Source organism: Schistocerca nitens, chromosome 6 (assembly GCF_023898315.1).
Source record: "Schistocerca nitens isolate TAMUIC-IGC-003100 chromosome 6, iqSchNite1.1, whole genome shotgun sequence".
NCBI classification, from domain to species: domain Eukaryota; kingdom Metazoa; phylum Arthropoda; class Insecta; order Orthoptera; family Acrididae; genus Schistocerca; species Schistocerca nitens.
Window position 1 is genome coordinate 37,320,327 of NC_064619.1, and position 27,878 is coordinate 37,348,204.

Sequence of the window (27,878 nt, forward strand, 5' to 3'; positions counted from 1 at the left end):
CAAGCCCAGTTCAAACATAACCAGGAAATAATAAAGTTAATAAAAATGTTCTAGCCAATTTCTGGGAAAATCTCTGAAATCAGTATCCCATACAGCAATACTTTTCTTCATTTAAATGCTTATTGTGAATTGATAACAACCAAGCACCCTTTTCTCACTATTCCAATGTGTCATGGTTAATATAAACTTGCTGTTATTTGCATTTCAGTTTGGTATTTTAACACACTATTTAACATTTTTGAGTAAACCAAAGAGCATTCTCAACTCACTGTTTTGTTAGACACCTCACTGAGAAAGGTGAGCAGTGGTTAAAGCATTGAAGTCTCACTCGAGAGGAGTCGTGTTGAAATTGCTGTCTCATCATTCAGATGTAGATTTTCTGTAACTTTATTAAGTTGACTGATGAGATGCCACACTGATTCTGTGGGTAGAGCATTGTAGAACAGTGCTTGACTATGTCAAACAATGGGATAATGGCAGTATTTTGAAAAGGATAGACTGGTACTCAGCAAGTGGAGGAGATGTTGAGTCACAGACAGCTCAACAAAAAGATTGCTATACGTTTAACTTGTGCACACATGATTACTGCAGAGATAATGGTCATTTGTGTCTGAGATGTACTTGTGTGAATGTGTGTGTGTATTTTCTGCTTGAGAAGAAGGCCTTTTGGCCAAAAGCATAAACATATAGCAGTCTTTTTTTTGTACCTGTCTGCGATTCAATACCTGCTCTGTATGATGAGTAACAAGCTATCCTTTTTGTAATAATGTTGCTTGCCTATATCAATTAGACAGAAAATGGCTGGAAATTAATTCTTGCAGACTCATATGAAAAGTGCAGTTTCACAGAGTTCTAGTCTTGGAATATAGGTTTTACTTATTTATTTTCATCCTTTAAGACCGCAAGTGACTTGTTTGCAATGTTTTCTTTCTTTTCATGGTCCATTTATTGTCACACTATGGTTCTCTCTGCTTCCATTATCTTAATTTTGATCCTAGTATCAGCCTGCTTACAATCTTTCACTATTTTTCTATAGCTGGACCTATCCTGCTCTAAGTTGTATGCACATTCTGCCCATTTAACCATCAATCTTACCGTCAGTGTCTGTATTGTGCACCTTAATCTTGTTGTATGCTATCGTGAGACCAACTTTTGCTGCATTTCAGTGAGAATTTTCATTGCCATTTTTTCAACTTACTCATTCTCATGTAGCAGTGCCATGTCATCAGCAGAGGCTAGGCAGTCTACTTTGGTGTTATACTTTATTGTGCAACCAATTTGCAAAACTTCAATAGTTACGCTTTCCTTCACGTGTCTCCACTTTTGGACCATTTCATGCATCACCAAATTGAACAGAACATCTCCTTAGTGAGCTCCTGTATTTATTTGAAAAGTTTGTGACTTGACATTGTCAGTTATGCCTCCCCGCTTTTCACCAAGTCTTGTGTTACGTTGTCCGGTTTCTTGATAAAAAAATGATCAATAACATGGCTTATATTATAGCTAAATCAAATTAAATTACAGCATCCTCTTACACCCAAAAAAATTGGTGTAGGGACCTTATGTAGAGTAGTAAAAGATACGTTTTACACCTTTATTTAAAAAAGATTACAGACTTTTCAAAACTTGACAGTGAGAGTCAAGAATGACTAGATTGCTAGATTCCTGTCTTCTCATTCGGCAGTCTATAGTTTTATACATTATGTGTAGAGAATTATAGGAAACGGGTATCAAAAACTGCTCTTACAACAGTCCAAGCTGCATTTTATGTGTACTTGGTGACTGGCTTCAATTAAAATGACCAAACTGTAAGTGGTGAGGTGACAAACAATACTAATGACGTAATACCTTATACTCCAGATCCCAAGCTCCAAAGTCAGTATCTTCATAGCCAATCACATCAACACGTCCGCATATTTGTTCCCTAGGATCCCAATGTGGTCTGCGGTCCAGACAACGATAACTGACCATCCAGTTTGATGGAGATCAAGGAGGATGGTTGGTTGGTTGATTTGGGGGATGGGACCAAATAGTGAGGTCATTGGTCTCATTGGATTAGGGAAGGATGGGGAAGGGAGTTGGCCGTGCCCTGTCAAAGGAACCATTCCGGCATTTGCCTGAAGTGGTTAAGGCTAAATCATGGAGCGATTTAGGGAAATCATGGAAAACCTAAATCATGATGGCCGGACGTGGGATTGAACAGTCGTCCTCCTGAATGCAAGTCCAGTGTGCTAACCACTGTGCCACCTCGCTCAGTCTCAGTATCTGTTATTGATGTATCATAGTCAACTTGTTTGTTTATACAATTGAGTGTCACTTAATATAAGGCATTACTTGATTACTTCTGCCATCTCGCAGTGGACATTTTGGTTAGAAAATGGTGTTTTAATCAAAGTAAGTTTAGAAAGTTGAAGTAAAAACCTTCTGTAACTGTTTAAAGATAAGTGGTCAGCAGTCAGTTTCGAGGCCTTTTGGAGTGTCATTGAACTGCCAAGAAAATATATAAAATTGTGTCTGAAGTTCTGAAGACTAGTACGGATCTAATACCATTGTCTTTGATGTATCATGTCATTATTGGGGAGCAATGACTGCAATTTTTCTTTAATTATAAAACAATATTGTTTATTTTTCAGTTGGCATTGAATTTGCTGACATTCTTTGAAGATTGTATTGCTAGAGACTGCAATACCATTTGATATACATTGTTAATGGTTGTTAAATTGATCAAAGAAGCTGTCCAAATTGTTATTTGGTGTATAAAAAAATTATAAGCAGTATTAGCAGAACAAAATGGATTATGTAAATACATTTGTGGGTTATTGGAAAGAAAGTGCTCTGTTCACCATGACAGATGGAATAGTTTGGCATGAGATGAGGCTGAGATGTTGTGATACCCGTACTGGCTATACGTTTGACAGTGCTATCATCTTGACGCTTAAGAAAGGATGGGTAAAATTTGTAATGCCAGTGCATTTGATTGCGAGCAAACTGTGAATGCCCAACAGATATCACCTACCACGGATTGTAATTGTGAACAGACAGTCCACAGTGCAGCAGATCACACCTCAATTCAGTGCTGAACAACAACAACTAGTGAGTGGCCATACCACAAAGAACCACCTCTTCATTGTGGGGTACTTTGGGTTCAAGCAGCAAGGGTTGCAAAGTGAACTTTAAAGTTAGACTTATTGTTCTCTGCAGTGTTCTCTGCTGTCGTGGTAAATCTTGCCCTTACCTTCAGTTTGGGAATTATAAATGATGACACCTATGTACACCTTGCAGCTTATCTTTCTCACGAATACAGACTGTGAGGGTAGGAGAAATGAAAAGGATGAATCAGAATATTTTGTAGGTTGGTTGAGCTTTGAAGTACTTAATGTAGGAGAGGAGGGAAGGATTTTGAAGATAGTATTCATAATTTCATGACATGACAAAAAATAGTTTAAGTTCTGGTCAAAGTTTATTGTTTGGTGACCCTAATGTAAATTTTGTGTAAATCAATTATATGAATATAATAGAGGGAAACATTCCATGTGGAAAAAAAATATATATAAAAAATAACGATGCTTTTACTAACCAAACGAGAAAGCGCTGGTATGTTGATAGACACAATAAAATAAAAAACACACAAACACACACACAAATATTCAAGCTTTCGCAACCCATGGTTGCTTCATCAGGAAAGAGGGAAGGACAGGGAAAGGTGAAAGGATGGGGGTTTTAAGGGAGCGGGTAAGGAGTTATCCCAATCCCGGGAGCGGAAAGACTTACCTTAGGGGGGAAAAAGAACAGGTATACACTCGCACGCGCGCACACACACACATCCGTCCACACATATACAGACACAGGCAGACATATGTAACACATTTACATGTGTCTGCCTGTGTCTGTATATGTGCAGGTGTATGTGTGTGTGCGAGTGTATACCTGTCCTTTTTTCCCCATAAGGCAAGTCTTTCTGCTCCCTAGATTGGGATGACTCCTTACCCGCTCCCTTAAAACCCACATCCTTTCGTCTTTCCCTGTCCTTCCCTCTTTCCTGATGAAGCAACCATGGGTTGCGAAAGCTTGAATATTTGTGTGTGTGTTTTTTATTTTATTGTGTCTATCAACATACCAGCGCTCTCTCGTTTGGTAAGTTAAAGCATCTTTGTTTTTTTTATATATATTTTGTGTAAATCATGTATACATGTAAACACACTTATGACAATCTAAGAAAAGATAAATTGATACTTACCATAAAGATGACACATTAAGTTGCACACATGAACGGAAAGACACACATTAGCTTTTGGTCACAGCCTTTGTCAGAAAAAGGAGGAGAGAAAAACACATACATTCATTCATACAAGAAAGTGCATCTCATGCACGTGTGACCGTCATCTCCAGCAGGTCAGACTCATGGTGTTTCCATTGTTTGTAAATGCACTTACAGCCATTTCTAAAGAGCCATCACTTATGTCTTCCCTTCCATTCCCAATTGAGATACTGCTGTCCTCTTTTGAAATTTTGATGATGTTGCGAAACAACCCAATACTGTGTAATAATATGATGTGCACAAACATACATTTACATCTGAATAGAATGTCTGCATGTTATTGTCTTGAGAACTAATGACTTAGGAAATTGGTGTACATTAATTTTAATTTTGCTTTTTTCTGTGTGTATGAGAACATGTAGTAACAGGCTTATATCTTTAGTTGCTTTTTTATTTTTAGTCCATGTCTTTGACCTACCTTTTGCCTTCTACTCATTTCAATAAATTCAGAACGTAATGTTTGATGTCACTTTGTAATTTTTTTATATAATTTATCTGTTTCTCTTATGACAAAGGGTTTTTAGTAGCTTTCCTTTGTGTAACTGAACATATTACGGTAAACCTCTGCACTTCACCACTAAAGCTTCACAAAGAATTTGGTTAAGCAAGTACAACCATGTCCTGATTTAGCAAATAAATATTTCAAGTGTAGCTCATGGTGTTTTCAAGCTGTCCTTTAATGAAGAGGTTGTTTAACTTTGTGTTTTGTTATCAGTCATTTTACATGTGAGTAAATACCTGTAGGTAATAAGTAAGCACTTTTCATTTGTTTTATCACACTTCCACAATTGTATGTCTTTCGGGAAATATGATAAACCTACTTAATCTGTTTACAGTAATTTTTAATAATCACTTGTCAAACACAAAATGCAACAAATATAGTTAATCAACTATGATTTCTGTTAAAAGTCTTCAATATCTTGTGAAAAGTATACAGTTCATATATCATATGAACAAACAACCACTGGTAGTTGTCCCCAATTCAGACTTTGTTTCCATTGCCCACTGTAAATATAAAAACCAATGTATTTCCTAAAGTAGCCAATGGGTGTGTTTGAAATTTTATTCTATGTGTTGGATCAGTATTTAAACAAACTGCAGGTGATTACTTGTTTTGTTTGCCAAGCTCTTGTTTTTGTATAAATCTAGTGCTCACCCACTGCACTTTAAAGGAGAGTGGGGGTTCTGAAGACTAAGCCTTTTTACTTCTGTGGCTACATTACATTCAGAAATTGAAAGGTATTCTATCCTTCCAATCATTGTTTACATTTTATCCAATACTGTCCCATATCTCTTTGGTGATTTTGCAGCATTTCTTCCCTGTCTCTCTGAGAAGTGCATTTTCATCATGTGTGGCAAGGTTTCAACTGTATACAAAACTAAGAGTTTCAGAAATGTTGTATAACCATTTAGTGTGATATCCAGTAAGAGCATTTTTTATTGTAGGTTATTATTATTATTATCAGTAGTAGTAGTAGTAGTAGTAGTAGTAGTATTTGCATATGGGGCCATGTTGGATCTCGCAGTGCTTTTATTGATCACGTTTCTCATCTTAAAAATGGTTCTCATTGTCTGTATATGGGCTGTTTTCCTTTCTTCAGCCCATTTGGCCTCTGTTCTTATTGCAATCTCATTATCTGGCCATACTGCTCATCAGTTTATCATTTGAATGAATAGTTCCTGTCTATTTCTTACACTGCTTATATCTGGTCTTTCTCTCGGACATGTTTAACTTGGAAGGAAGGTTCTGGCTGAATGTAAATAATTTAGGAACAAAGGAGACCACTCATTGAAAGGTGAAAGTGTTGAATCAATGATAGCCACACACACACACACACACACAAGAGAACAAGGGAATTGTTTGATGAATTAGAGTGGGTAGGAGAGAGAGGGGGGAAGGGGAAGGAGGGGTAGATGAAGCAGGCAGAGTGGTTGGGGATAGGTGGATAGCAGCTCAGAGGAAGACAGCACATGTACTGCCTAGTAATGAGAATGGAGGGACGGCAGCTGCATTGGCTAGGCGTGGGATACATGTGTACCGACAGCCAGTGATGTGCAGTGCACTATTAAGATGGTGTGGAAGGTGAAACTTTTGAGTAGAGGCTGTTTGGACAGTGGATTAGTGGAGACTGAGGGCAGGAGGATTAAGGGAGTGAAGGGTATCTTGCAAGGATAACTTCCATCTATGTAGTCCAGAAAAGCTGGATGCTGAAGGGAAGGATCCTGATGCCATGGGTTGCGAAGCAGCCATTGAACTCGAGCATCTTGTGCTCAGTGGCATGTTGTGCCACTGAATGGTCAACTTTGTTCTTGGTTACAGTTTGGCAGTGGCGACTCATTCTGTTGGACACTTGGTTGGTTGTTAAGACCATATAAAATGGTGTGCAGTGATTGCAACAGAGCTGGTACTTGACATGGCTGCTTTCACAGGTGTCCCTGTCTGGTGGAATAGGATAAGCCTGTGACAGGACTGGAGTAGGATGTGCTGAGTGGATGAATTGGGCAGGTCTTATGTCTTCCACAGGGATATGATTGCTGTGACAATGTGTTGGGGAGTGAGAGTGGCATACCGGTAGGTATGGACTAGGATGTTGTGGAGGTTGTTTGGATGACAGAATGCCAGTGTCAGAGAGCATGTCCAGGCATGTGATAATCAAAGCTCTGGCTGGGGATATGGGTCAGCTGCTGCCCTCTAGAGTGATATTGGGTGACAGGGGGGGGGGGGGGTGTCGTGCACCTTTGTTGCTGATTCTTAGGGTAGTAGGGGGATTAGTAGTGTGTGAGATTGTGGCACGGAAAATCTGTTTGAGGACTATGTTGTGGGGCAAGGGGGGTCAGTATACTGGACAATGGAATTCTCATCACTGCAGGTACAATGTTCACTGTTTTTTATTTGTGTGTGTGTGGAGAGGGGGGGAGGAGGGAGAGGAGACACAGCTGTCAAAATGCAGGTGCTGTTGATGGTTAGTGGGCTTGGTATGGGCAGAGGTGTGGATTGAACTGTCTGAGAGTGGAGGGCAGTGTCCAGGGAGATGGGATGTTGGGTTGAGGAGGACCAAGTGAAGCAGATGAGAGAGAAGGTGTAGAGGTAGTGGGGGAATGAGGATACTATGTCTTGGCCCCTATGTGGAGGAATGAGGATAGCATGTCTTGGGTCTGAGTTTAGCTCATGAGATACCATCAATGCACCTGAATGAGACAAGGGTTTTGGGGCTTTGGGAGTCTAGGGGGGTTTTCTCTAGATGGCTTGTAAAAAGATAGGAGGGTTTCATGCAGGTGCCCATGACTGTGCCCCAGATTTGTTTACATACCTTCCTCTTAAAGGAGAAGTGCATCAGGATGAAGGTGACAAGGTGTATGAGGAGTGAGATAGTGGGTTTGGAGTTGGAAGTACATAGGGAGAGCTAGTGTTTTATAGCAGCAAGACCATAAGCATGAAGGATGTTGGTGTATGGGGTGGGGGCATCAACAGTGAAGAGGAGGAATCCTGGTGGTCAAGAGGGAAAAACAGATTTCCCATGCCATATCCTCACACCCCTCTAACCAACCCCCACAAGAATCAGCTACAAAGAAGTGCTCCCTTCATCACCCAGTGTCACCCTAGACTGGAGCAACTGAAACACATCTTTTGCCAGGCTTTTATAGTCGATCATCATGCCTGGAAATGAGGGTATCTTACCCAAGATCCTTCCCGCTCCTCCTAAAGTGGTGTTCCATTGCCCAACCAACTTAAACATCATCTTGGTCTGCCCTACGACGTTCCCACTCCCAGCCCCTTGCCATGGGGGTCATATCCATGTGGAAGACACAGGTGCAGGACCTGCCCAATTCACCCACCCAGCATTTCCACTCACAGGATTATCCTATCCTATCGGAGGCAGGGCCACCTTTGAAAGCAGTCATGTCATGTACCAACTCTATTCCAATCACTTCACAGCTTTTTACACGAGCATAACAATCAACCAGTCGTCCACCAGAAGGAATGGCTGCTGCCTGGCAGTGGGCACGAACAAAGTTCACCATCCAGTTGCACAATATGTTGCTGGGTATAACAGGCTGGAATTCAGTAACTTCTTCACAACATGCACCACCTGTATCCTTCCCAGTAGCACCAGCTATTCTGTGCTGTGTATGCAGGAGTTATCCTTGCAACACATCCTCTGCTCCCATAAGCTTCCTGTCCTCAATCTCTGCTAACCTGCCCTCCGCACACCCTCTGGGAGTCCACAAATGTGTATTTTTTTTTTTTTTAATCTGCTGCTGGTCAGACAATTTTTCTGTTTTACAGAATTTAATTCAATAACCATCTTTGTTGTTTCTTTCCAAGAATTTTTCTTTGTAATCCTGCATTCTTCCCTCAGAGATTTTTTAATTATATTTATTACATTTTCCTTAAGAAAGTGTGCTTGTTTTGGAAAATGGATCTAAACTTTTAACGTCACGTTGGTTTGCAAATAAAGCTAATGTCATTGGCTCATACATAGATTTAGGAGTTTTATTTATCTGTGGGTCACTTTTATGGAGATATTTTACATGTTATGGTATTATAGTTTAAGAAGGAAAAATGTATTTCATATATACAGTCATGTCTATTCTTATAGATGTAGTTTGACAAGAATGAGACAAGTAGTCCACTGTGGTCTTACAATCCATCCAGACATTTGCCTGGAATAATTTAGGGAAACCACGGAAAAACTAAATTGGGGTGACTAGAAGCTGATTAGTGCTTCCATCCTCTTGAATATGAGGCTATTCTATTAAAATGGTGCAACCTTGTTCTGTTTCTTGCAAATATTCAATACTGTGTTGCTCATACATTCTTGCAAAGAAGTTATTTCATGATGTAGAAAGACAGTGCTACACTGTTCATATATTTCGAGTGCCAATTACTGCCTGCAGTATACCAGACCCTAATTTTCCTCACAACACAGATTTTATTCTCCCCTCCCTTTCCTTAAAAAAAAGAAAAGAACTAACTAATCTATTTTATCACTTTCACTTATCTTTGACACTTGATGTTAACTGTGAGGACTGTCCAATAAATGGAACTCAGTGTTTCATGTGGCCACTTAAATATTTTGCTTGGAGTATTAATGTGCAATTGCAGCCTATTTGCTGGCTGTGTCAAGTATAGTTCAGTTAAAATTATTTGATAGTTGACATCTGTCATTTGCTGCTACAGTGTCGATACATCAGCTGCCAGCTACTGCTTGGTTGTAGGTGACACACAAACATGGGATGTCACTTCACAAATGCTATTAACATGTAATGGAAGCAATGCAGGGAGTAGTTACTGCAATATACACTCCTGGAAATTGAAATAAGAACACCGTGAATTCATTGTTCCAGGAAGGGGAAACTTTATTGACACATTCCTGGGGTCAGATACATCACATGATCACACTGACAGAACCACAGGCACATAGACACAGGCAACAGAGCATGCACAATGTCGGCACTAGTACAGTGTGTATCCACCTTTCGCAGCAATGCAGGCTGCTATTCTCCCATGGAGACGATCGTAGAGGTGCTGGATGTAGTCCTGTGGAACGGCTTGCCATGCCATTTCCACCTGGCGCCTCAGTTGGACCAGCGTTCGTGCTGGACGTGCAGACCGCGTGAGACGACGCTTCATCCAGTCCCAAACATGCTCAATGGGGGACAGATCCGGAGATCTTGCTGGCCAGGGTAGTTGACTTACACCTTCTAGAGCACGTTGGGTGGCACGGGATACATGCGAACGTGCATTGTCCTGTTGGAACAGCAAGTTCCCTTGCCGGTCTAGGAATGGTAGAACGATGGGTTCGATGACGGTTTGGATGTACCGTGCACTATTCAGTGTCCCCTCGACGATCACCAGTGGTGTACGGCCAGTGTAGGAGATCGCTCCCCACACCATGATTCCGGGTGTTGGCCCTGTGTGCCTCGGTCGTATGCAGTCCTGATTGTGGCGCTCACCTGCACGGCGCCAAACACGCATACGACCATCATTGGCACCAAGGCAGAAGCGACTCTCATCGCTGAAGACGACACGTCTCCATTCGTCCCTCCATTCACGCCTGTCGCGACACCACTGGAGGCGGGCTGCACGATGTTGGGGCGTGAGCGGAAGACGGCCTAACGGTGTGCGGGACCGTAGCCCAGCTTCATGGAGACGGTTGCGAATGGTCCTCGCCGATACCCCAGGAGCAACAGTGTCCCTAATTTGCTGGGAAGTGGCGGTGCGGTCCCCTACAGCACTGCGTAGGATCCTACGGTCTTGGCGTGCATCCGTGCGTCGCTGCGGTCCGGTCCCAGGTCGACGGGCACGTGCACCTTCCGCCGACCACTGGCGACAACATCGATGTACTGTGGAGACCTCACGCCCCACGTGTTGAGCAATTCGGCGGTACGTCCACCCGGCCTCCCGCATGCCCACTATACGCCCTCGCTCAAAGTCCGTCAACTGCACATACGGTTCACGTCCACGCTGTCGCGGCATGCTACCAGTGTTAAAGACTGCGATGGAGCTCCGTATGCCACGGCAAACTGGCTGACACTGACGGCGGCGGTGCACAAATGCTGCGCAGCTAGCGCCATTCGACGGCCAACACCGCGGTTCCTGGTGTGTCCGCTGTGCCGTGCGTGTGATTATTGCTTGTACAGCCCTCTCGCAGTGTCCGGAGCAAGTATGGTGGGTCTGACACACCAGTGTCAATGTGTTCTTTTTTCCATTTCCAGGAGTGTATGTTGGAAAACAGAAATACGAGATTATTTATTGGCAGCTTATTTTAAATGAGGAATGAATAAATTGCAGCAGACAACACATTTTGTAGCCCTCCATTTAAACTCTTGACCTATGCTAACCAAAACCACATGATGCGCAATGTATCTGAGAAAACAGCAGTCAACAATTTGCGGCAGAACTAAAATCAGTTGCTTTGTTCACAACTATTACAATTAACCTCTCGAAGCAAACTTGATAGAGAAAAAATTCAATTTCAGCACCAAAAGCAAATTTTAATTTCTCTCTCTCATTGATTATCTGAAACTACCCTCGCACTGGGCACACAAGCAAACATGTTACTAACTGATGAGCAGTCTTCATTGGCACTTGTTCGCATATTATAGGTGGTGAAACTAGCAGATTACAAACGAGAAAAGAATGGTAGTTATAAAAATAATAGCAAATTAGAAAGTCAGTACGATGATGAAAATGTAGAAATTAAAAAAAAAAAAATACATTTAAACCAATTAACTGAATAAAAATAATAATCAAACTCTTTTGATTAGATTTAGAAATAAAAAAATTCTCTACATTTGACAAGATTCAAACTTATGAGCATCAATATATCAGGCTCATTTGCAAACATTATGCTATGCCATAACTCTGAGCTAAGTAGTATGGTGACCCATGTTGCAACGATAAATTGCAACCTTCAAACATTCAGCTTCATGCAATGTTGTGTGAAGCTTATTTAATGTAAATCAGTCTCTATGATTATGATAACTGTATATGTGATGCTAAATCGCATCTTGTGGAGATGTATCCAGTAGAATTTGGATAGTTCCGCATATGAAACATGTGTATTTTGTTAGTGTCATTGGTGTGTGTGTGTGTGTGTGTGTGTGTGTGTGTGTGTGTGTGTGTTGGGAGGGGGGGGGGGTTATATGTGATGAAATATGAAATAAAAGTGCCAGACCCATGATTTGGAATGCAACCACATCAAGAAAGAAAGCCGAACAAGGAATTGGAAGTGAAATGATTAGATGTGACGTTGAGCACTCTGATTGGAGGAAGCCTGTTTCAACATGTAAAGTGTCAACTACCAACTAATTTTAATTGGGCTATACTTCTACATTGACTATCTGCCATGAGTGACATGAATAAGTCACAACCTGCCGCTCACCTAGTGATGAGAATGGTTCCTCCCCATCAGGTACACTGAAAGATATCTTGGCAGCAGACCTCTTGGGCGAAACAAGTGGCACCTGAGGTGCCAGTTTCTCTACCACTGCTACACCTCAAGGCAGTAGCCTGCAGAAGGCCGACTGCAGCTAAGCGTGTACAGCCATTTGCGATACGTAGCCAGCTCCTCCTGCATGCACACATAACATGCACAACTCTGTCCTTCCTGCTACTAAAATTGTAATGATAACAATAGGTACAAAAAAGGGTCTCTGTTGTCTTTCAGAAGTACTGAGCCTGTCACAGACGCTGGTTCAATGCATGCTTGCAGCTGCAAACACACAATCTACTCTGCAGGTGTTTCACATACAGAAGCTGACTCCAAAGCATGTGGAAGTGTTGGTATATAATTGCAATCCTTATTCTCTCTCTTCCTCTCTTCTTCTTCTTTTTTCTTTTTTTTTCTTTTTTTTTTAAGTTGTTGATCTCATACCTATGATATTATTTCAAGAACTACTGATCTATTCTGTTTTAATGTGTCGTGTGTCGGTACAGTGAAAAACCAGCATATGACTGCCCTTTTTTCGCAGTAGATATAGACCTCACACCAGTACTTTTATGTTGCAACACTATTTGACAGGATTATGAACACCATTGCATGTTAATTTTTCCAAGCTGCTGTGAGGTTCATGAGAGGTTGACAAATGGAAGCATATAATGTAATCTTTGTGTGATGGTGCTCGATAATTCCCAGTGAACTGGAGTTAGCTACTTACCAAAGAAATAAAATGTTTTGTTTCAAATTAAAGAACTGCCTGGCAAAAGAAAATTACTACTCTGTAGAAACAAAAACATTTTTTGTCTTTTGTTAATGGGAAATTAAGAGTCCATAGTACTCTAACCCATGTGAAGCTGTTTCTTGTGAACTGCAGTTTATAATTTGAAAGCATATATTTAAAAATGATCAACTGAAATGTGTACTGTGAATAAGAAAATTTTACAGATGTGTGGCTTAGACTTAAACCTCGAAATTGTGTCTTTCTGTAGGATAACTGCAAGAAATTTCAATATTTTCGTAAGGATAAATAGGAGTATTCTAAGGGCACTTTACCTCTTCATTATTTGCTTTCAACAGTGTACATGCAATGACAATTTCTGCAGTTGTTGCAGTGTTGTGGCCATGGTAAAACAGCATCCTCTGGAGACTATACCAAATGTAAAAAGCCATCATGGGTCACCACAAGCATGAGATCTGTTAGAAAAATTACCAAGCTTAGTACTTGTCTTGTTTAATCTCTCTTTTTGTCTGCAACCAAGGTTCCAGAAATGAAAATTAATTCTGGGAGAATGTATGACATTGTTAAACAGTACAATAACGATGGTGCTCAGGTAGATTGGTTTAGTGTTAGGTGCAGCTAAGTACTGATACTGACTCAGTAAGCTTTACATCATTTATGTTTCTGACGATAAATGAAACAACAAATTATCAAATAAAACAAAACCAGAAAAGTCAACCTCTCCACAAGTAGTATCGCCATGCCCAGGAGCACTGTGGTCACAGTACAATGATGGCAAAGCAGTATTACCACTAGGATGGTCTTTTGTACGTTAAATGTGAATACATTCGGTCAGATTCTAAGAACAACAATGACATTGTGAAATGAAGCACCAACTGGTCACAGCGTAGTCACATCTGGGGCATGTGTGGATGTTAACTGCTCACTGCATAGTTGAGAGATTGAGTGGTCAATAGGCCATAAGCGAGTCTGAAATCATGAATGACTTTCCTGACACAGCCCACTTTGAGAGCTAAAACAAACACACACACACACACACACACACACACACACACACACACACACACACACACACACACACACCTCCTCCCCCTCTCTCCACCCTATCTCCCCCCTCTCCCCCCTCCCCCCTCCCTCTCCGTTCCCCCCCCTCCCTCTCTCCCTCTCCGTTCCCCCCCCCCTCCCTCTCTGTTCCCCCCCCTCTCTCCATCTCTCTCTATATTCCTTTCAGGCACTTAACAACTCATCAGCTATAAATGGTCTCTATTACTTCTTCCATTACTAAAAAAAAAATGGTACATTTACTGCAAGGGTTGCTCAGAAAGTAATGCACCACATTTTTTTCCTTTAACAATTCTTTATTGAAAATAATGAGAATTACACACATGAAAGAATGGTGTGTTACCTACACACCCCATTTTTTCATGTAATTGCCATCCCATTCTATGGCCTTCCTCCAGCATGAAACAAGGGCATGTATGCCCTGTTGGTACCAGTCCTTGTCCTGGTGGTGGAGCCAGTGCTTCACTGTGTGAATCACCTCCTCATCATCTTCAAAATGTCTTCCACAAATGGCATCCTTTTATGGCCCAAACAAGTGGAAGTCCAAGGGGGCTAGGTCAAGTGTGTCAAGTATGACAGGTGTGGATGTTTTCCCCGACTGTTGCAAATCGTGGAGCTCTGCCAAACCACCTTCTGATGACCTCATCCTCCGTGCCCAGTGAGTAACTATACTTCTGTCGACAGCAGATGCTCCGTAGAGTTTGCACAAGCACTTGTGAACGTTCCTCACAGTTTTCTTCTGTGCAATCAGAAATTCAATGACAGCATGTTGCTTGTAACGTACATTACCTACAAACACCATTTTGAAATTGTCCTGCACCTACAGGATTTGTCAGAAGTGATGGAAACTAGGCACACTCACTCAGGAGACTTCAAATAATTCATACATAACGTTTCGCATTCATAGCATTGTTTTTGACTGAGGAAAAAAAAAGTGGTGCATTACTTTCTTGGTAAGCCTCGTAAACGTTTTCATTTCAATTTATGTGTATCATGTCAGTCTGTATTACTATGGAAATAACAACATTTTCTGCGTGGGATGTTACTGAATGTATTCATTTATTTACAACTGAGATTTTGCCATTGTGCCATCCTCAAGTAGCAACAGAAAATGCTGAAAAACCACTTCAGTTTGAAGAATATGTTCTTTTCTCAAAAATTTGTAGAAGTCAAATGAAATTTTTAAAATTGTACCACTTCCTACCTCACTGTGAAGTGTGTTACCAGGACTAGTTCTTGTGTCAGATATGTTCATGTATGTTATGTGTATAAGAGAACAAGATTCCTTGTCATCTATTTAAAAGGATGTAGCACTTCACTAAAAACAGCATTATGTCAAATAAATTTACTCAGTGTGTTAATTACTATAACAACTACCTTTGAATTCATGTCATACTGCAGTGTACCTTCACCAGGTGTGACATTTGACAGGTAAAACTCTGATTGGCTGAGTGTTAATAACGAAATATCATATCTGTAGTGTCATAAATGCATAAATGTCACCTAAATTTTATTATCATATGTTAATGAAATTTTATTATGATATGTTAATAAAATTTAGGTGAAATACATGCATGTATGACACTGCAGATATGACCTTTAATTATTTTAACACTCAGCACAATCATAGTTTTATTTGGCAAATGTCACACCTGGTGAACGCACACTTACAAATGTAAGTGCAAATATGACATGAATTTGAAGGCAGTTATCTAATTATAAATGGTATTAATTATAAACTTAAAATTTCTTTAAAACTGTCATATTTCTAAGAGAAAAGAAGAAGAAAGATTTTCATTTATTGTGGGATATGTATTCCAGATAACTGATGGCGCTAATGTCGTACACTAGTACAACTGTTTGTATATATATTCTTGTATTCAACACAGTCTTGCTTATTATCTTAGGGATTTAATGTTACCACTTTAACATAGGAAAGCACAACCAACAAAAAGGTGGAGAAAATTTGTGACTTGATTTCCTTTGCAACTACTTGTTCAAAAATAAATAAGCATATTATGCAGATATTACATGGTGCCAGATTTAGGGGGGAGTGTTTTGAACTCGAGAACCACTACTGCCAACTGCAGCAAACGTTTGTGCTCTAGCCACTACCAAATGCTTTGTGTTTTCCAATTTGCTTTGTGTTATGGACAGCTTGTTATTATTTTATTATTTTTAAATGTGTGAAGAGACTAATCCTGGTGTGTAAATGGATTCGACTGTGACTTTCACTACAACAAAAAGTATCAGAGTGATCCCTATGAATGTTATGTCAGTTTTGATTTCGTGGAGGTGTAGAAAGCAGACATAGGGTGACAGCCCTTTGAGAGGGAGGTGGGGGTTATTTACCCGCACCGCTCCTCTCCCCTCGGGCAGTCTTAAGTTAATGTTTGTTTACAGTTGCGGCTGACTGCTATGATATACTGCCCACGTAATACTGCTGCTCGTTAGTAAACATACAGATCTGTTTCCAGTAACAGGTCTGTAGACTTATATGGCTATATTTGAGTAAAAGTTTGAGCTGGGTGTGTCTTTGTTCTAGGCTACTATCAACACCTCAGCACACTTGCTGAAGTCCGTGAGAAAGTCCTCATGTATATACAAGTCATGGCTCGGCCGCTAGTACTGGGACGAACTGTTCACCCAACGGTCTGGACTCCTGTGTATGCCGACGTTACGGTGGGTGCCATTCATTCATTTGTTCATTCAGAGTGTTCTGTAGGCTGCTAAGCATAGTTAGTTAGCTGCATGTTCCACAGACAATTGGAATGATTCTTTTATCAAAATGATGTGCAACGAGTCAGTTTACAGGATATGTATATGTGATTAGTGTTCATTAATATTAACACATTATTATTTTTAGTCCTTCCCATGCAACTACAATAATTTTTCTTTTACTGGCTGCCAGTTAATAAATAGAAATTTGTCAGTTAAATAGAAGGAGTTGTCCATGATAAAATGATTTTAAATTAGTTTTAAAGCTTGCTTGTCTACCTGTCCGACTTTTCTGTTATTGGGCAAATGATCACACATTTTTGTTGCTGCATATTGTACTCCTTTCTGAGCTGCTGACAGCTTTAACAATGGGCAATGAATGTCATTTTTCCTCTAGTGTTGTAGGTGTGGTCATTACTGTTCATATCAAATTGTGATAGATTATTTATAGCAAATTCCATTAGTAAATATATGTTTTGTGACAGAACAGTTAAAATGCCTAGCTCCTTGAAGAGTCATACAAGGCTGAACACCACCTATTATTCTTACTGCTCGCTCTTGTGCAATCAATACTTTCTTCCTAAGTGATGAGCTACCCCAGAAAATTATTCCATAAGACATTATTGAATGAAAATATTTAACATGTGTCAGGAAGTTGCTATATTTGTTTCCCATTTTAGCATTTATATATGGGGCTTTCAAAAAGAAATGAGGCAGAGTCTGGAAAGCACAAACTGGTGACAGGAGGATAATATTGTGGTGTGTATAACGAGGGGTGGTTCCGACCAGAGCGTGGATGTTCACAGCCCATTGCTAGAGGGCACCCGTGCTCGTCAAGTGAAAACAGAGCTAGCTGCAGCACACATCAATCATTCAACGCTGCCAGTCGCATTGCAAACAGTGACATGCAGGTGTCAAAAGATGAGTAAAGAGGTGTGGTTCATTTTCTGACAGCAGTAGGAGTAGGAGGAATGGATATTCATCAGCAAATGTCACAAGTGCACGGCGAACACTGCGTGTCCCGTGCAAGGGTCAAGGCATGGCACAAGCGCTTCAGGGAGGTACGGGTGTCGTTAGCTGATGATGCACAGTCTGGATCAACACACTGCATTACCAATGACATCATCCAGCTGGTGGATGCATTAATTGCCCAGGACTGCTGAGTGACAGTGAAAGCCATAGCTGCCGTCGTTGGATTGAGGGTCAGTTGTCTTGTGACAGCCAGAGCGAGAGCACCAGCAGCAGCGAGTACTGTTTGTATAAAGCGTTTATTTTGCATTTTGTTTACGACCTTCCACTAAGGAAGGGATTCTATTTGTGTTTATCTGCTCTGCATAGAAACTAACAGTTCTTGATCGTTGGGAGAGAAATTTATTTTGTACTTATTTGCTGCGCTTAGCTTTTAAATAGTTTTTCTGGGAAAACCTAGCATAGTTTTCGCGTCTCGTATTTCAGTGAGTGTTTCTTGATTATCAGAGTAGTTCATCAGAAGATTATCTTGGGAATTTGTCACCGTATAGAGTAGGGTAAACATAGTCATGTGTAGGGACTGTGGTTGTTGTGAGCGGACGCAAGGAGAATTGGCCACTCTTCGGGGGCAGGTGGAGGCTTTGTCTGTTAGGCTCATCGAGCTCGAGGCGCAGGCGTCGGCTCGTAGTGGCGTTGGGGCAACTGTGGTGAGACTGCGTCTTCCGGCAGTGAGCATCTTACCGGTCAGCCATCACTCCAGGGTGAATGGCGGACAGTGGTGGGCTCGCGCGGGCCTGGCCGAAAGGCGAAGGTGGGATCTGGCCGCGTGGCAGCTGCCTTACCCCTTTCCAACAGGTACGGGGTGCTTCCTAGTGGTGATGACATCGTTTCCGAGCCACCACAGGATGCCTCGCCTGTTGGGCCAGTGGCCGATTCTCCGGCAAGGTCCCGACAGTCACAGAGGGTGGGCCTATTAGTTATAGGGAGCTCCAACGTTAGGCGGGTTATGGAGCCCCTCAGGAAAATAGCGGGTAGGTCGGGGAAGAATGCCAGTGTGCACTCGGTGTGCTTGCCGGGGGGTCTCGTCCGTAATGTGGAGGAGGCCCTTCCGGCAGCTATTGAACGCACTGGGTGTGACCGGCTGCAGATAGTAGCACATGTCGGAACGAATGACGCCTGCCGCTTGGGTTCTGAGGCCATCCTTGGTTCCTTCCGGCGGCTGGCTGATTTGGTGAAGACAACCAGCATCGCACGCGGAGTGCAAGCTGAGCTTAATATCTGCAGCATAGTGCCCAGAGCCGATCGCGGTCCTCTGGTTTGGAGCCGTGTGGAGGGTCTAAACCAGAGGCTCAGACGACTCTGCGACTATAATGGTTGCAAATTCATCGACCTCCGTTATTGGGTGGAGAACTGTAGGGCCCCCCTAGACAGGTCAGGCGTGCACTACACACCGGAAGCAGCTACTAGGGTAGCAGAGTACGTGTGGCGTGCACACGGGGGTTTTTTAGGTTAGAGGGACCCCCCCTTGGGCGAAACGATAAAATACCTGACGGCTTACCAGAGAGAACATCAGCATCGTTGATAAAGAACGTCCGTCCTCAGAGACCAAAAACAGGAAAAGTTAACGTAATATTGGTAAACTGCAGGAGTATCCAGGGCAAGGTTCCTGAATTAGTATCGCTTATTGAAGGAAATAGTGCGCATATAGTATTAGGAACGGAAAGTTGGTTAAAACCGGAAGTGAACAGTAACGAAATCCTAGACACAGAATGGAACATATACCGCAAGGATAGGATAAACGCCAATGGTGGAGGAGTATTTATAGCAGTAAAGAATTCAATAATATCCAGTGAAGTTATTAGCGAATGCGAATGTGAAATAATCTGGGTTAAGTTAAGTATCAAAGGTGGGTCAGATATGATAGTCGGATGCTTCTATAGACCACCTGCATCAGCAACCGTAGTAGTTGAGCGCCTCAGAGAGAACCTGCAGAACGTCGTGAAGAAGTTTCGTGATCATACTATTGTAATAGGGGGAGACTTCAATCTACCAGGTATAGAATGGGATAGTCACACAATCAGAACTGGAGCCAGGGACAGAGACTCTTGTGACATTATCCTGACTGCCTTGTCCGAGAATTACTTCGAGCAGATAGTTAGAGAACCAACTCGTGAAGCTAACGTTTTAGACCTCATAGCAACAAATAGACCAGAACTTTTCGACTCCGTGAATGTAGAAGAGGGTATCAGTGATCATAAGTCAGTGGTTGCATCAATGACTACAAGTGTAATAAGAAATGCCAAGAAAGGAAGGAAAATATATTTGCTTAACAAGAGTGATAGGGCACAAATTGCAGAATATCTGAGTGACCCCCATCAAACGTTCATTTCTGAGGAAGAGGATGTGGAACAAAAATGGAAAAAATTCAGAAACATCGTCCAGTACGCCTTAGATAAGTTCGTACCGACTAAGGTCCAAAGTGAGGGGAAAGATCCACCGTGGTATAACAATCATGTACGAAAGGTACTACGGAAACAAAGAAAGCTTCATCATAGGTTTAAGAGTAGTCGAATCATAGCTGATAGGAAAAGCTGAACGAAGCGAAAAAGAGCGTAAAGAGAGCAATGAGAGAAGCATTCAACGAATTCGAACATAAAACATTGGCAAACAATCTAAACAAGAACCCTAAAAAGTTTTGGTCATATGTAAAATCGGTAAGCGGATCTAAATCCCCTATTCAGTCACTCGTTGACCACGATGGCACCGAAACAGAGGACGACCGAAGAAAGGCAGAAATACTGAATTCAGTGTTCCGAAACTGTTTAACTGCGGAAAATTGTAACACGGTCCCTGACTTCAGCCGTCGCACGGACGCCAAAATGGAAAATATTGAAATAAACGATATCGGAATTGAAAAACAACTGCTATCACTTAGTAGCGGAAAAGCATCTGGACCAGACGAGATACCCGTAAGATTCTACAGTGATTATGCTAAAGAACTTGCCCCCTTTCTATCAGCAATTTATCGTAGATCTCTGGAAGAACGTAAAGTACCTAGCGACTGGAAGAAAGCGCAGGTCGTTCCCATTTTCAAGAAGGGTCATAAATCAGATGCGAATAATTATAGGCCTATTTCGCTTACGTCAATCTGTTGTAGAATAATGGAACATGTTTTATGTTCTCGTATTATGACGTTCTTAGATAATACAAATCTCCTTCATCATAACCAACATGGATTCCGCAAACAGAGATCATGTGAAACTCAGCTCGCCCTATTTGTCCAAGAAATTCACAGTGCCGTAGACACTGGCGAGCAGATTGATGCCGTATTCCTGGACTTCAGGAAGGCATTTGATACGGTTCCGCACTTACGTTTAGTGAAAAAAAATACGAGCTTACGGAATATCGGACCAGGTTTGTGATTGGATTCAGGATTTCCTAGAAGAAAGAACACAACATGTCATTCTTAACGGTTCAAAATCTGCAGATGTAGAGGTAATTTCGGGAGTACCGCAAGGAAGCATGATAGGACCTTTATTGTTTACAATATACATAAATGACTTAGTTGACAACATCGGTAGCTCCGTGAGGCTATTTGCAGATGACACGGTTGTCTACAAGAAAGTAGCAACATCAGAAGACTCGTACGTACTCCAGGAAGACCTGCAGAGGATTAATGAATGGTGCGACAGCTGGCAGCTTTCCCTAAACGTAGATAAATGTAATATAATGCGCATACATAGGGGCAGAAATCCATTCCAGTACGATTATGCCATAGGTGGTAAATCATTGGAAGCGGTAACGACCGTAAAATACTTAGGAGTTACTATCCGGAGCGATCTGAAGTGGAATGATCACATACAACAAATAGTGGGAAAAGCAGGCGCCAGGTTGAGATTCATAGGAAGAATTCTAAGAAAATGTGACTCATCGACGAAAGAAGTAGCTTACAAAACGCTTGTTCGTCCGATTCTTGAGTATTGCTCATCAGTATGGGACCCTTACCAGGTTGTATTAATAGAAGAGATAGACATGATCCAGCGAAAAGCAGCGCGATTCGTCATGGGGACATTTAGTCAGCGCGAGAGCGTTACGGAGATGCTGAACAAGCTCCAGTGGCGGACACTTCAAGAAAGGCGTTACGCAATACGGAGAGGTTTATTATCGAAATTACGAGAGAGCACATTCCGGGAAGAGATGGGCAACATATTACTACCGCCCACATATATCTCGCGTAATGATCACAACGAAAAGATCCGAGAAATTAGAGTAAATACGGAGACTTACAAGCAGTCGTTCTTCCCACGCACAATTCGTGAGTGGAACAGGGAAGGGGGGATCAGATAGTGGTACAATAAGTACCCTCCGCCACACACCGTAAGGTGGCTCGCGGAGTATAGATGTAGATGTCAGAAGTGTTCACCCCATAATGAAGGAACGACTGCGCATGCTCAAAGTGTGTGCCCAATGGGTGCCCCAAAGTCTTCAACCACAGCAGAAAGCATGTCGAATGGTCCATTGTCTTGCTCATCTGCAGCACTATGCTTGGGAAGGGAATGCGTTCCTGGCACAAGTGGTGGCTAGAGATGAGTCATGGTGTCATCACTTTGAACCAGAATCAAAATGACAGAGTCTCCAGTGGAAGCATCCAGGGTCACCACCAACATAAAAAGCCAAGGCCATCCACATGAGTGCAGGAAAGATTATGCTGACATTATTTTTTGACGAAGATGGTCCCCTTCTGATTCACTTCCTGCAGCATGGGACACCAGTGAATGCCCAGTATTACTCGCAAACCTTGACCACCTTTTGCCAAGTGATCAAATCAAAACGACCAGGCAATCTCACCTGTGGGGTCATTCTGCTCCACGACAATGCAAAGCGCCATATGGCCAACGCCGTCACGGCATTCCTGCAGAAATTCAAATGGGAGACTCTCGGCCACCCTCCATTGTGTCCAGACCTCTCTCCCTGTGATTATGCCATTTTTGTTCCCCTTAAAAAGGCTCTGAAGGCAAACGATTCGACTCGGATGGCGACGTCCAGCTGTACATGCGGAACTGGTTAATATTGCAGCCCCAGGAATTTTATGAGTCAGCCGTTCACCGCCTTGTGTCGCAATGGGACAAGTGTCTCAACAGCCAGGGTCAGTACTTCTGACATACAGGTACTGGTTTCTGGAAGTGTGCCTCCGGCTCATTTCTTTTTGAACACCCCTTATACAAAGAGCAAAATTAGCTGAAATTAATTGTTTGAGAAGCTCAGTAATATGGGTCTTCCAGTTGTCATCAGTATGTATATCCAATAATTTGGAGCATTCTACCCTATAGCTCATATGCTACATCAGACTCTATTTGTTGTACAGAACTGAATGTAGTGTGTGTGTGTGTGTGTGTGTGTGTGTGTGTGTGTGTGTGTGTGTGTCCTTGAAAATTTAGGGAGAGTCCATTTTCAGAAAACAACTTAATCTTCAATTCTTTCCAACATTGTCTAAATTATTCAGCACATCCTTTTCATTTCTGTTTCTGTTTGTTAAGTAAGATTCAGACCAGCTGTACATGAAGCGTTTACATGTTCAGTTTTTCTAAGAAAGTAATATGATTTAAACAGTCAGATGCCCTGGAAAGGTCACAAAAATACCACCTGGTGAATATTCAGGCACATGAGATTAATCAAGGTGTGCATCAACCCAGCTAAGTAGATATCAATTATTTATCTACTGTACTCTATTTCTGCTTGTAAAAGCTTTAAATTAGGATTTTGCAAGCAGCATATGAAATATTGACACCCAATGAAGTAATAAAAAAGTAAACCACGTTTATTAATGGCTCTGAGCACTATGGGACTTAACCTCTGAGGTCATCAGTCCCCTAGAACTTAGAACTACTTAAACCAAACTAACCTAAGGACATCACACACATCCATGCCCGAGGCAGGATTCGAACCTGCGACCGTAGTGGTCGCGCGGTTCCAGACTGTAGCCCCTAGAACTGCTCGGCCACCCCGGCCGGCCACGTTTATTAAGCAAAAGGAACAGGATACATAATTAAGCCCACTACAATGAGACTCCTGAGAATCACTTGGCCTGTTTGACACAACAATAGGCATATAGTGTTATATGGTGGTACACAGACTGCCGATTTGATGACATCCTGCTTCTCTCCTGCCATACTTGTCGCAGAGGGCTCACTGTGCTGAGCTGCAGGTAGGAGTTTGGTGCTGCATAGGACCCTTTAGCTATTGGACTGCATACATCTTATCCATTTGCCACATGCCTTCAGTGTTCTCATATCATAACAGTTGCTGTCAACAGAATCTTAAAGCAGATTGTCCCAGACTACCTCAGAAAATATCAGAGGTTCTTGTTACTCCCTGTGCACTAGTCTAAAATTATCATCATTTATTCTTCTTTTCCTTTCTTCTTGGTGATTCCTCTTTATTCCTCTTGCTGCCAACATGTTCAGAAAGTATTCCAAATATCCCTAAATCATACCAAATCACGCAGGCTTCTATGCTAACATCCTTGAGTCTACTGCTTGTCAATCAGCCTTTCAAGTAATTTGTTGCTTTGTTATGGTGAAGGCTGGTGCTCATGTTTTTGTAACTGTTATATACTTACAAGGAACACCTTGAGTACGATGTCACAAAAGGCCATTGACATTTATGGCATTCAGTGCCTACATATTGTCTACCATGTGACCACAATATTGGCTGCTAATGACAGTAGGTGGTGGGACTGTAAGGAATACAGTGGTGAATACAGTAGAGCACAGCTGAAATGCTTAGTCGATTAATAACTCACAACAGTGCTACAGGTGTTGATACAAAGCCAAGCAGTGGCAATAATAAATAAAGCAAACATATACACAACAGTTGCTGAAGCCGACATTTTGTCAGAAAGGAACCCAATAAATTTCACAGAGTGAGAAAGAAGGGGCAGATGAAATACTAGCATTTCAGTAAGATGAGTCAACGGAGAGTTCGGTGTTGTATATGCTTGACTGAGCAGACAATGTACATAAGGAGTACAATGATGATGTTATGTGTTTAACAAGTGAAAGTGATGTTGAAACAGACATCGAGCCGCGTAGTTCATCATCCTTGTCGCACAGTGAGCCACAAATCTTGTCTCTGGTGAAATGTAGTAAAGGACAATCATTGTCAAGGAGCTGTTCCTAAACATAATTTTGTATGTGGAAGATCATCTGTAGCATAGTAAAAAAAAAAAAAAAAAAAAAATATGAACAGATTTCGTATAAGTCTACAGCAATATGACCATGTAGTGCACGTAAAAAACTGTGGATATTCAAGGGAGGACAAGGTGCACTTGTTACAAAAACTGGTGTTTGCACATTTCAAGGATGCTCGATACAATTTACAGGATGTGCCAGTCAGTGACCTACTGTGTTATGCACGTCAAATTGCACACATCATAGATTACAATGATTTCAAGGGAAACAGTGGATGAGTGCATAATTCAAACAGTGCTACAAAGTTGGAAGACATAAGCTAACAAAATTTCAAACAAAGCATCAACTTGATGATGCACAGCAAACTTCAGAATTGGCCTGAAAATTTGTAGATGAGATAAACAAATATATCCCATCATTCAGTACGGAATTGGTTTGCAACTCTGGCCAATCGGAATTTGAAGAGGGAAATCCATATGAAAGGAACCTCGGAAATGATAGGTACCAAGAGAGTTGAATTAAGATCAACTAATGCCTTAATACATTCATATGCAACTATGCTGACTGTTAATATGGATGGTAAACTGACTGGAAATTTATTTATTGTGCAGCAATTGGAGGTCCTCTGCCCCTACAATTCTTAATCATCTGCGTGATCTTACAAGGGCAAAAGGGAATATTTATGTCACACCAAGAAAGAGTGGAAAATTGGCATAGGAGAACTAGAACTGTGTTATGAGCACTGCTTTTGGCCAATAACTGGTCAAAATAACTTGCTTTTGCTTTACTGCTGGTCTTAGTATAAAAATCACACTCCTTTAGTGCAAACTATCCCTCCAGAAAAGTGTGTGACATTGCAATTCATACCACCTGGAACCACCGGACAAATTCAGCATCTGGATGTTTGTTTTTTCCAGGCCTATAGAACATATTATTGCACTATCTGCAGCTGTGCCTTAAAGGATAACAAAAAAATTTGTATTTGTGAGGATCCACAGCCTCCAGATGCTTAATAAATGTAAACATGGTCTGCAGTAGGCTGCAACCTAATTTTTATTTAATCGTATGATTAACTAATTTCGAATACTTTCATTGTCACGGACTTGTAAAATCAACATGAAAAGCACTAAATTGTCTGCCTGCATCACATGTATAACTAACACCTTACACACCTCACATTAAGATAAAACAGATAAAAGTAATGTTCTATCTCAATGTGATGTGTAAAGTGTTTGTGTAACATGCGATGCATGCAGAAAATGGAGTGCTTTTCCATGTTGGTTTTACAAGCAAAATTAGCTAACTGCATGATTAAATAAAAATCACGTTAAAGCCTACCATGGAAAATGTTTATGTTTATTAAAGAGTAACCAATTTTTGGCAAAATAATTTAATTGGATGGATAAAAAACTTACTTACCAAGCAGCAGCAGAACACCCACATAAAAGACCTATTTCCTTCTTATCCTGTACCGTAAGTCTCCCCTGATCTGCGGGTCTTTCCCAAAATTGATCCCTTTTCCTAGACCTCTCCAGCCCTTCTCCTTCACCTCTCTTCCTTCCCCTTCAACCCTTCTGCCTGAAGAAGGAGCCACTGGGTCCAAAAGCTTGTCTAATTATAACCTTCTTTTATGTGTGTGTTCTGCCGCTGCTTGGTGAGTAGAATTTCTAGCTGTCCAATTAAATTATTTTGTTAAATGACAACCAGTTTCATGGTAAGCTCCAAGACAGACTGTTTCACATTCGGTTGCATGCCATCACATTTCATCAGTTCTCATTACCCTGTTACACCAGTATGATTCTGTTCGCATTTGTTAAGAGTGGATTCCTATCTGAACCACCTGCTCTGTTTGTAACTTCCAAGGAATTCACCTTCGATCTTGTTGGTGCAAACCTTTATGATCACTGTGGCATGCCATTCTTCATTTGGTGTTCATGGTCCAAGTTAATGTTTTGTTTTGAACGTTTCTTGAATGTCAACAATGTCCATTTTGTGAAGTGTAATACATACATCCCATAGAAGGTTGAGCTCGGCACCTCCCAGACACTTATTTTCTGTCACCATCCTGCTGCACATGATGCATCACTAATAGCTAATATTTTTCCTGCCATAATTGTTGACACTGTGCTTTCAAATAAGCCTTACAAAAGATTCAACTTGCAACCTCACACTCAAGGGGCTCCTTGTGAGAGCCGGTGGTATGTCCCTTCGAACTTAAGAATTACTGTTGTCTAGCTTGTTGAAAACTTCGACCACTTTGGGAGTTACCTCTCAAATGTGCTCCTCGTTTAATAGGCTGACCACTAGTTAGTAGTTGTTCCATGACAGTGTGCAACCTTCTGGTGCAGGGTTGATTGCAGTAGTGTGAGCCTGACTGTTTCCTATCTGGAACCTCCTTGTTAATTGGTTTAGGTTTTTAATCTTGATCACTAAGGATAAGTTGTGGGGATGGGAATTGTGATTGTGGGCTGTGGCATCCACTACACACTGAGATCCATTACACCTAAAAGCTACTACTCTGGAAAGAAGTTGCTGTTTCCCCATTTGTATTGCTGTACTTAATATGACAAAAGTAACAATGGTGACCACTTTTGTTATTTTAATTTATCTTATGTCAGGGAATCATTAGTGTCCAAGATGACAATAGTTTGTCATTTTTGTTTTATGTATCTTCTGTTAGGGTATTTCTTGTGCATTCATGTATGACTTTCTAAGCAATAAATGTTTAAGTGAAGCCACAAGGAGACTTGCTTCACAAGTTTGAAAAATGGATCAGTGGGAAAGCTTTACACATTACATGGATCAGTACTATCTGGTAAGCTACTTCTAAAAATTGCTTGGAAAGACTGAAGAGAATGAAATGGGATCTAAGGGAGGTTGATCTTATTGTGTCCATTTTATGAGTATATGTTACTGGTGCATGTGTGTCAGGAAAT

General features: G+C 41.4%; 1 protein-coding gene across 3 annotated transcripts in view; it reads left to right on the forward strand.

The window, feature by feature from the left end:
* Nucleotides 1–27,878, forward strand: part of LOC126262486 (voltage-dependent calcium channel subunit alpha-2/delta-3) — an 823,568-nt gene that overhangs the window by 408,843 nt on the left and 386,847 nt on the right. For all 3 annotated transcript variants that reach the window (XM_049959148.1, XM_049959149.1, XM_049959150.1), the window contains exon 9: nucleotides 16,611–16,747. In XM_049959148.1, coding sequence (XP_049815105.1) covers nucleotides 16,611–16,747 — 137 coding nt within the window. The remainder of the gene's footprint in view (nucleotides 1–16,610; nucleotides 16,748–27,878) is intronic.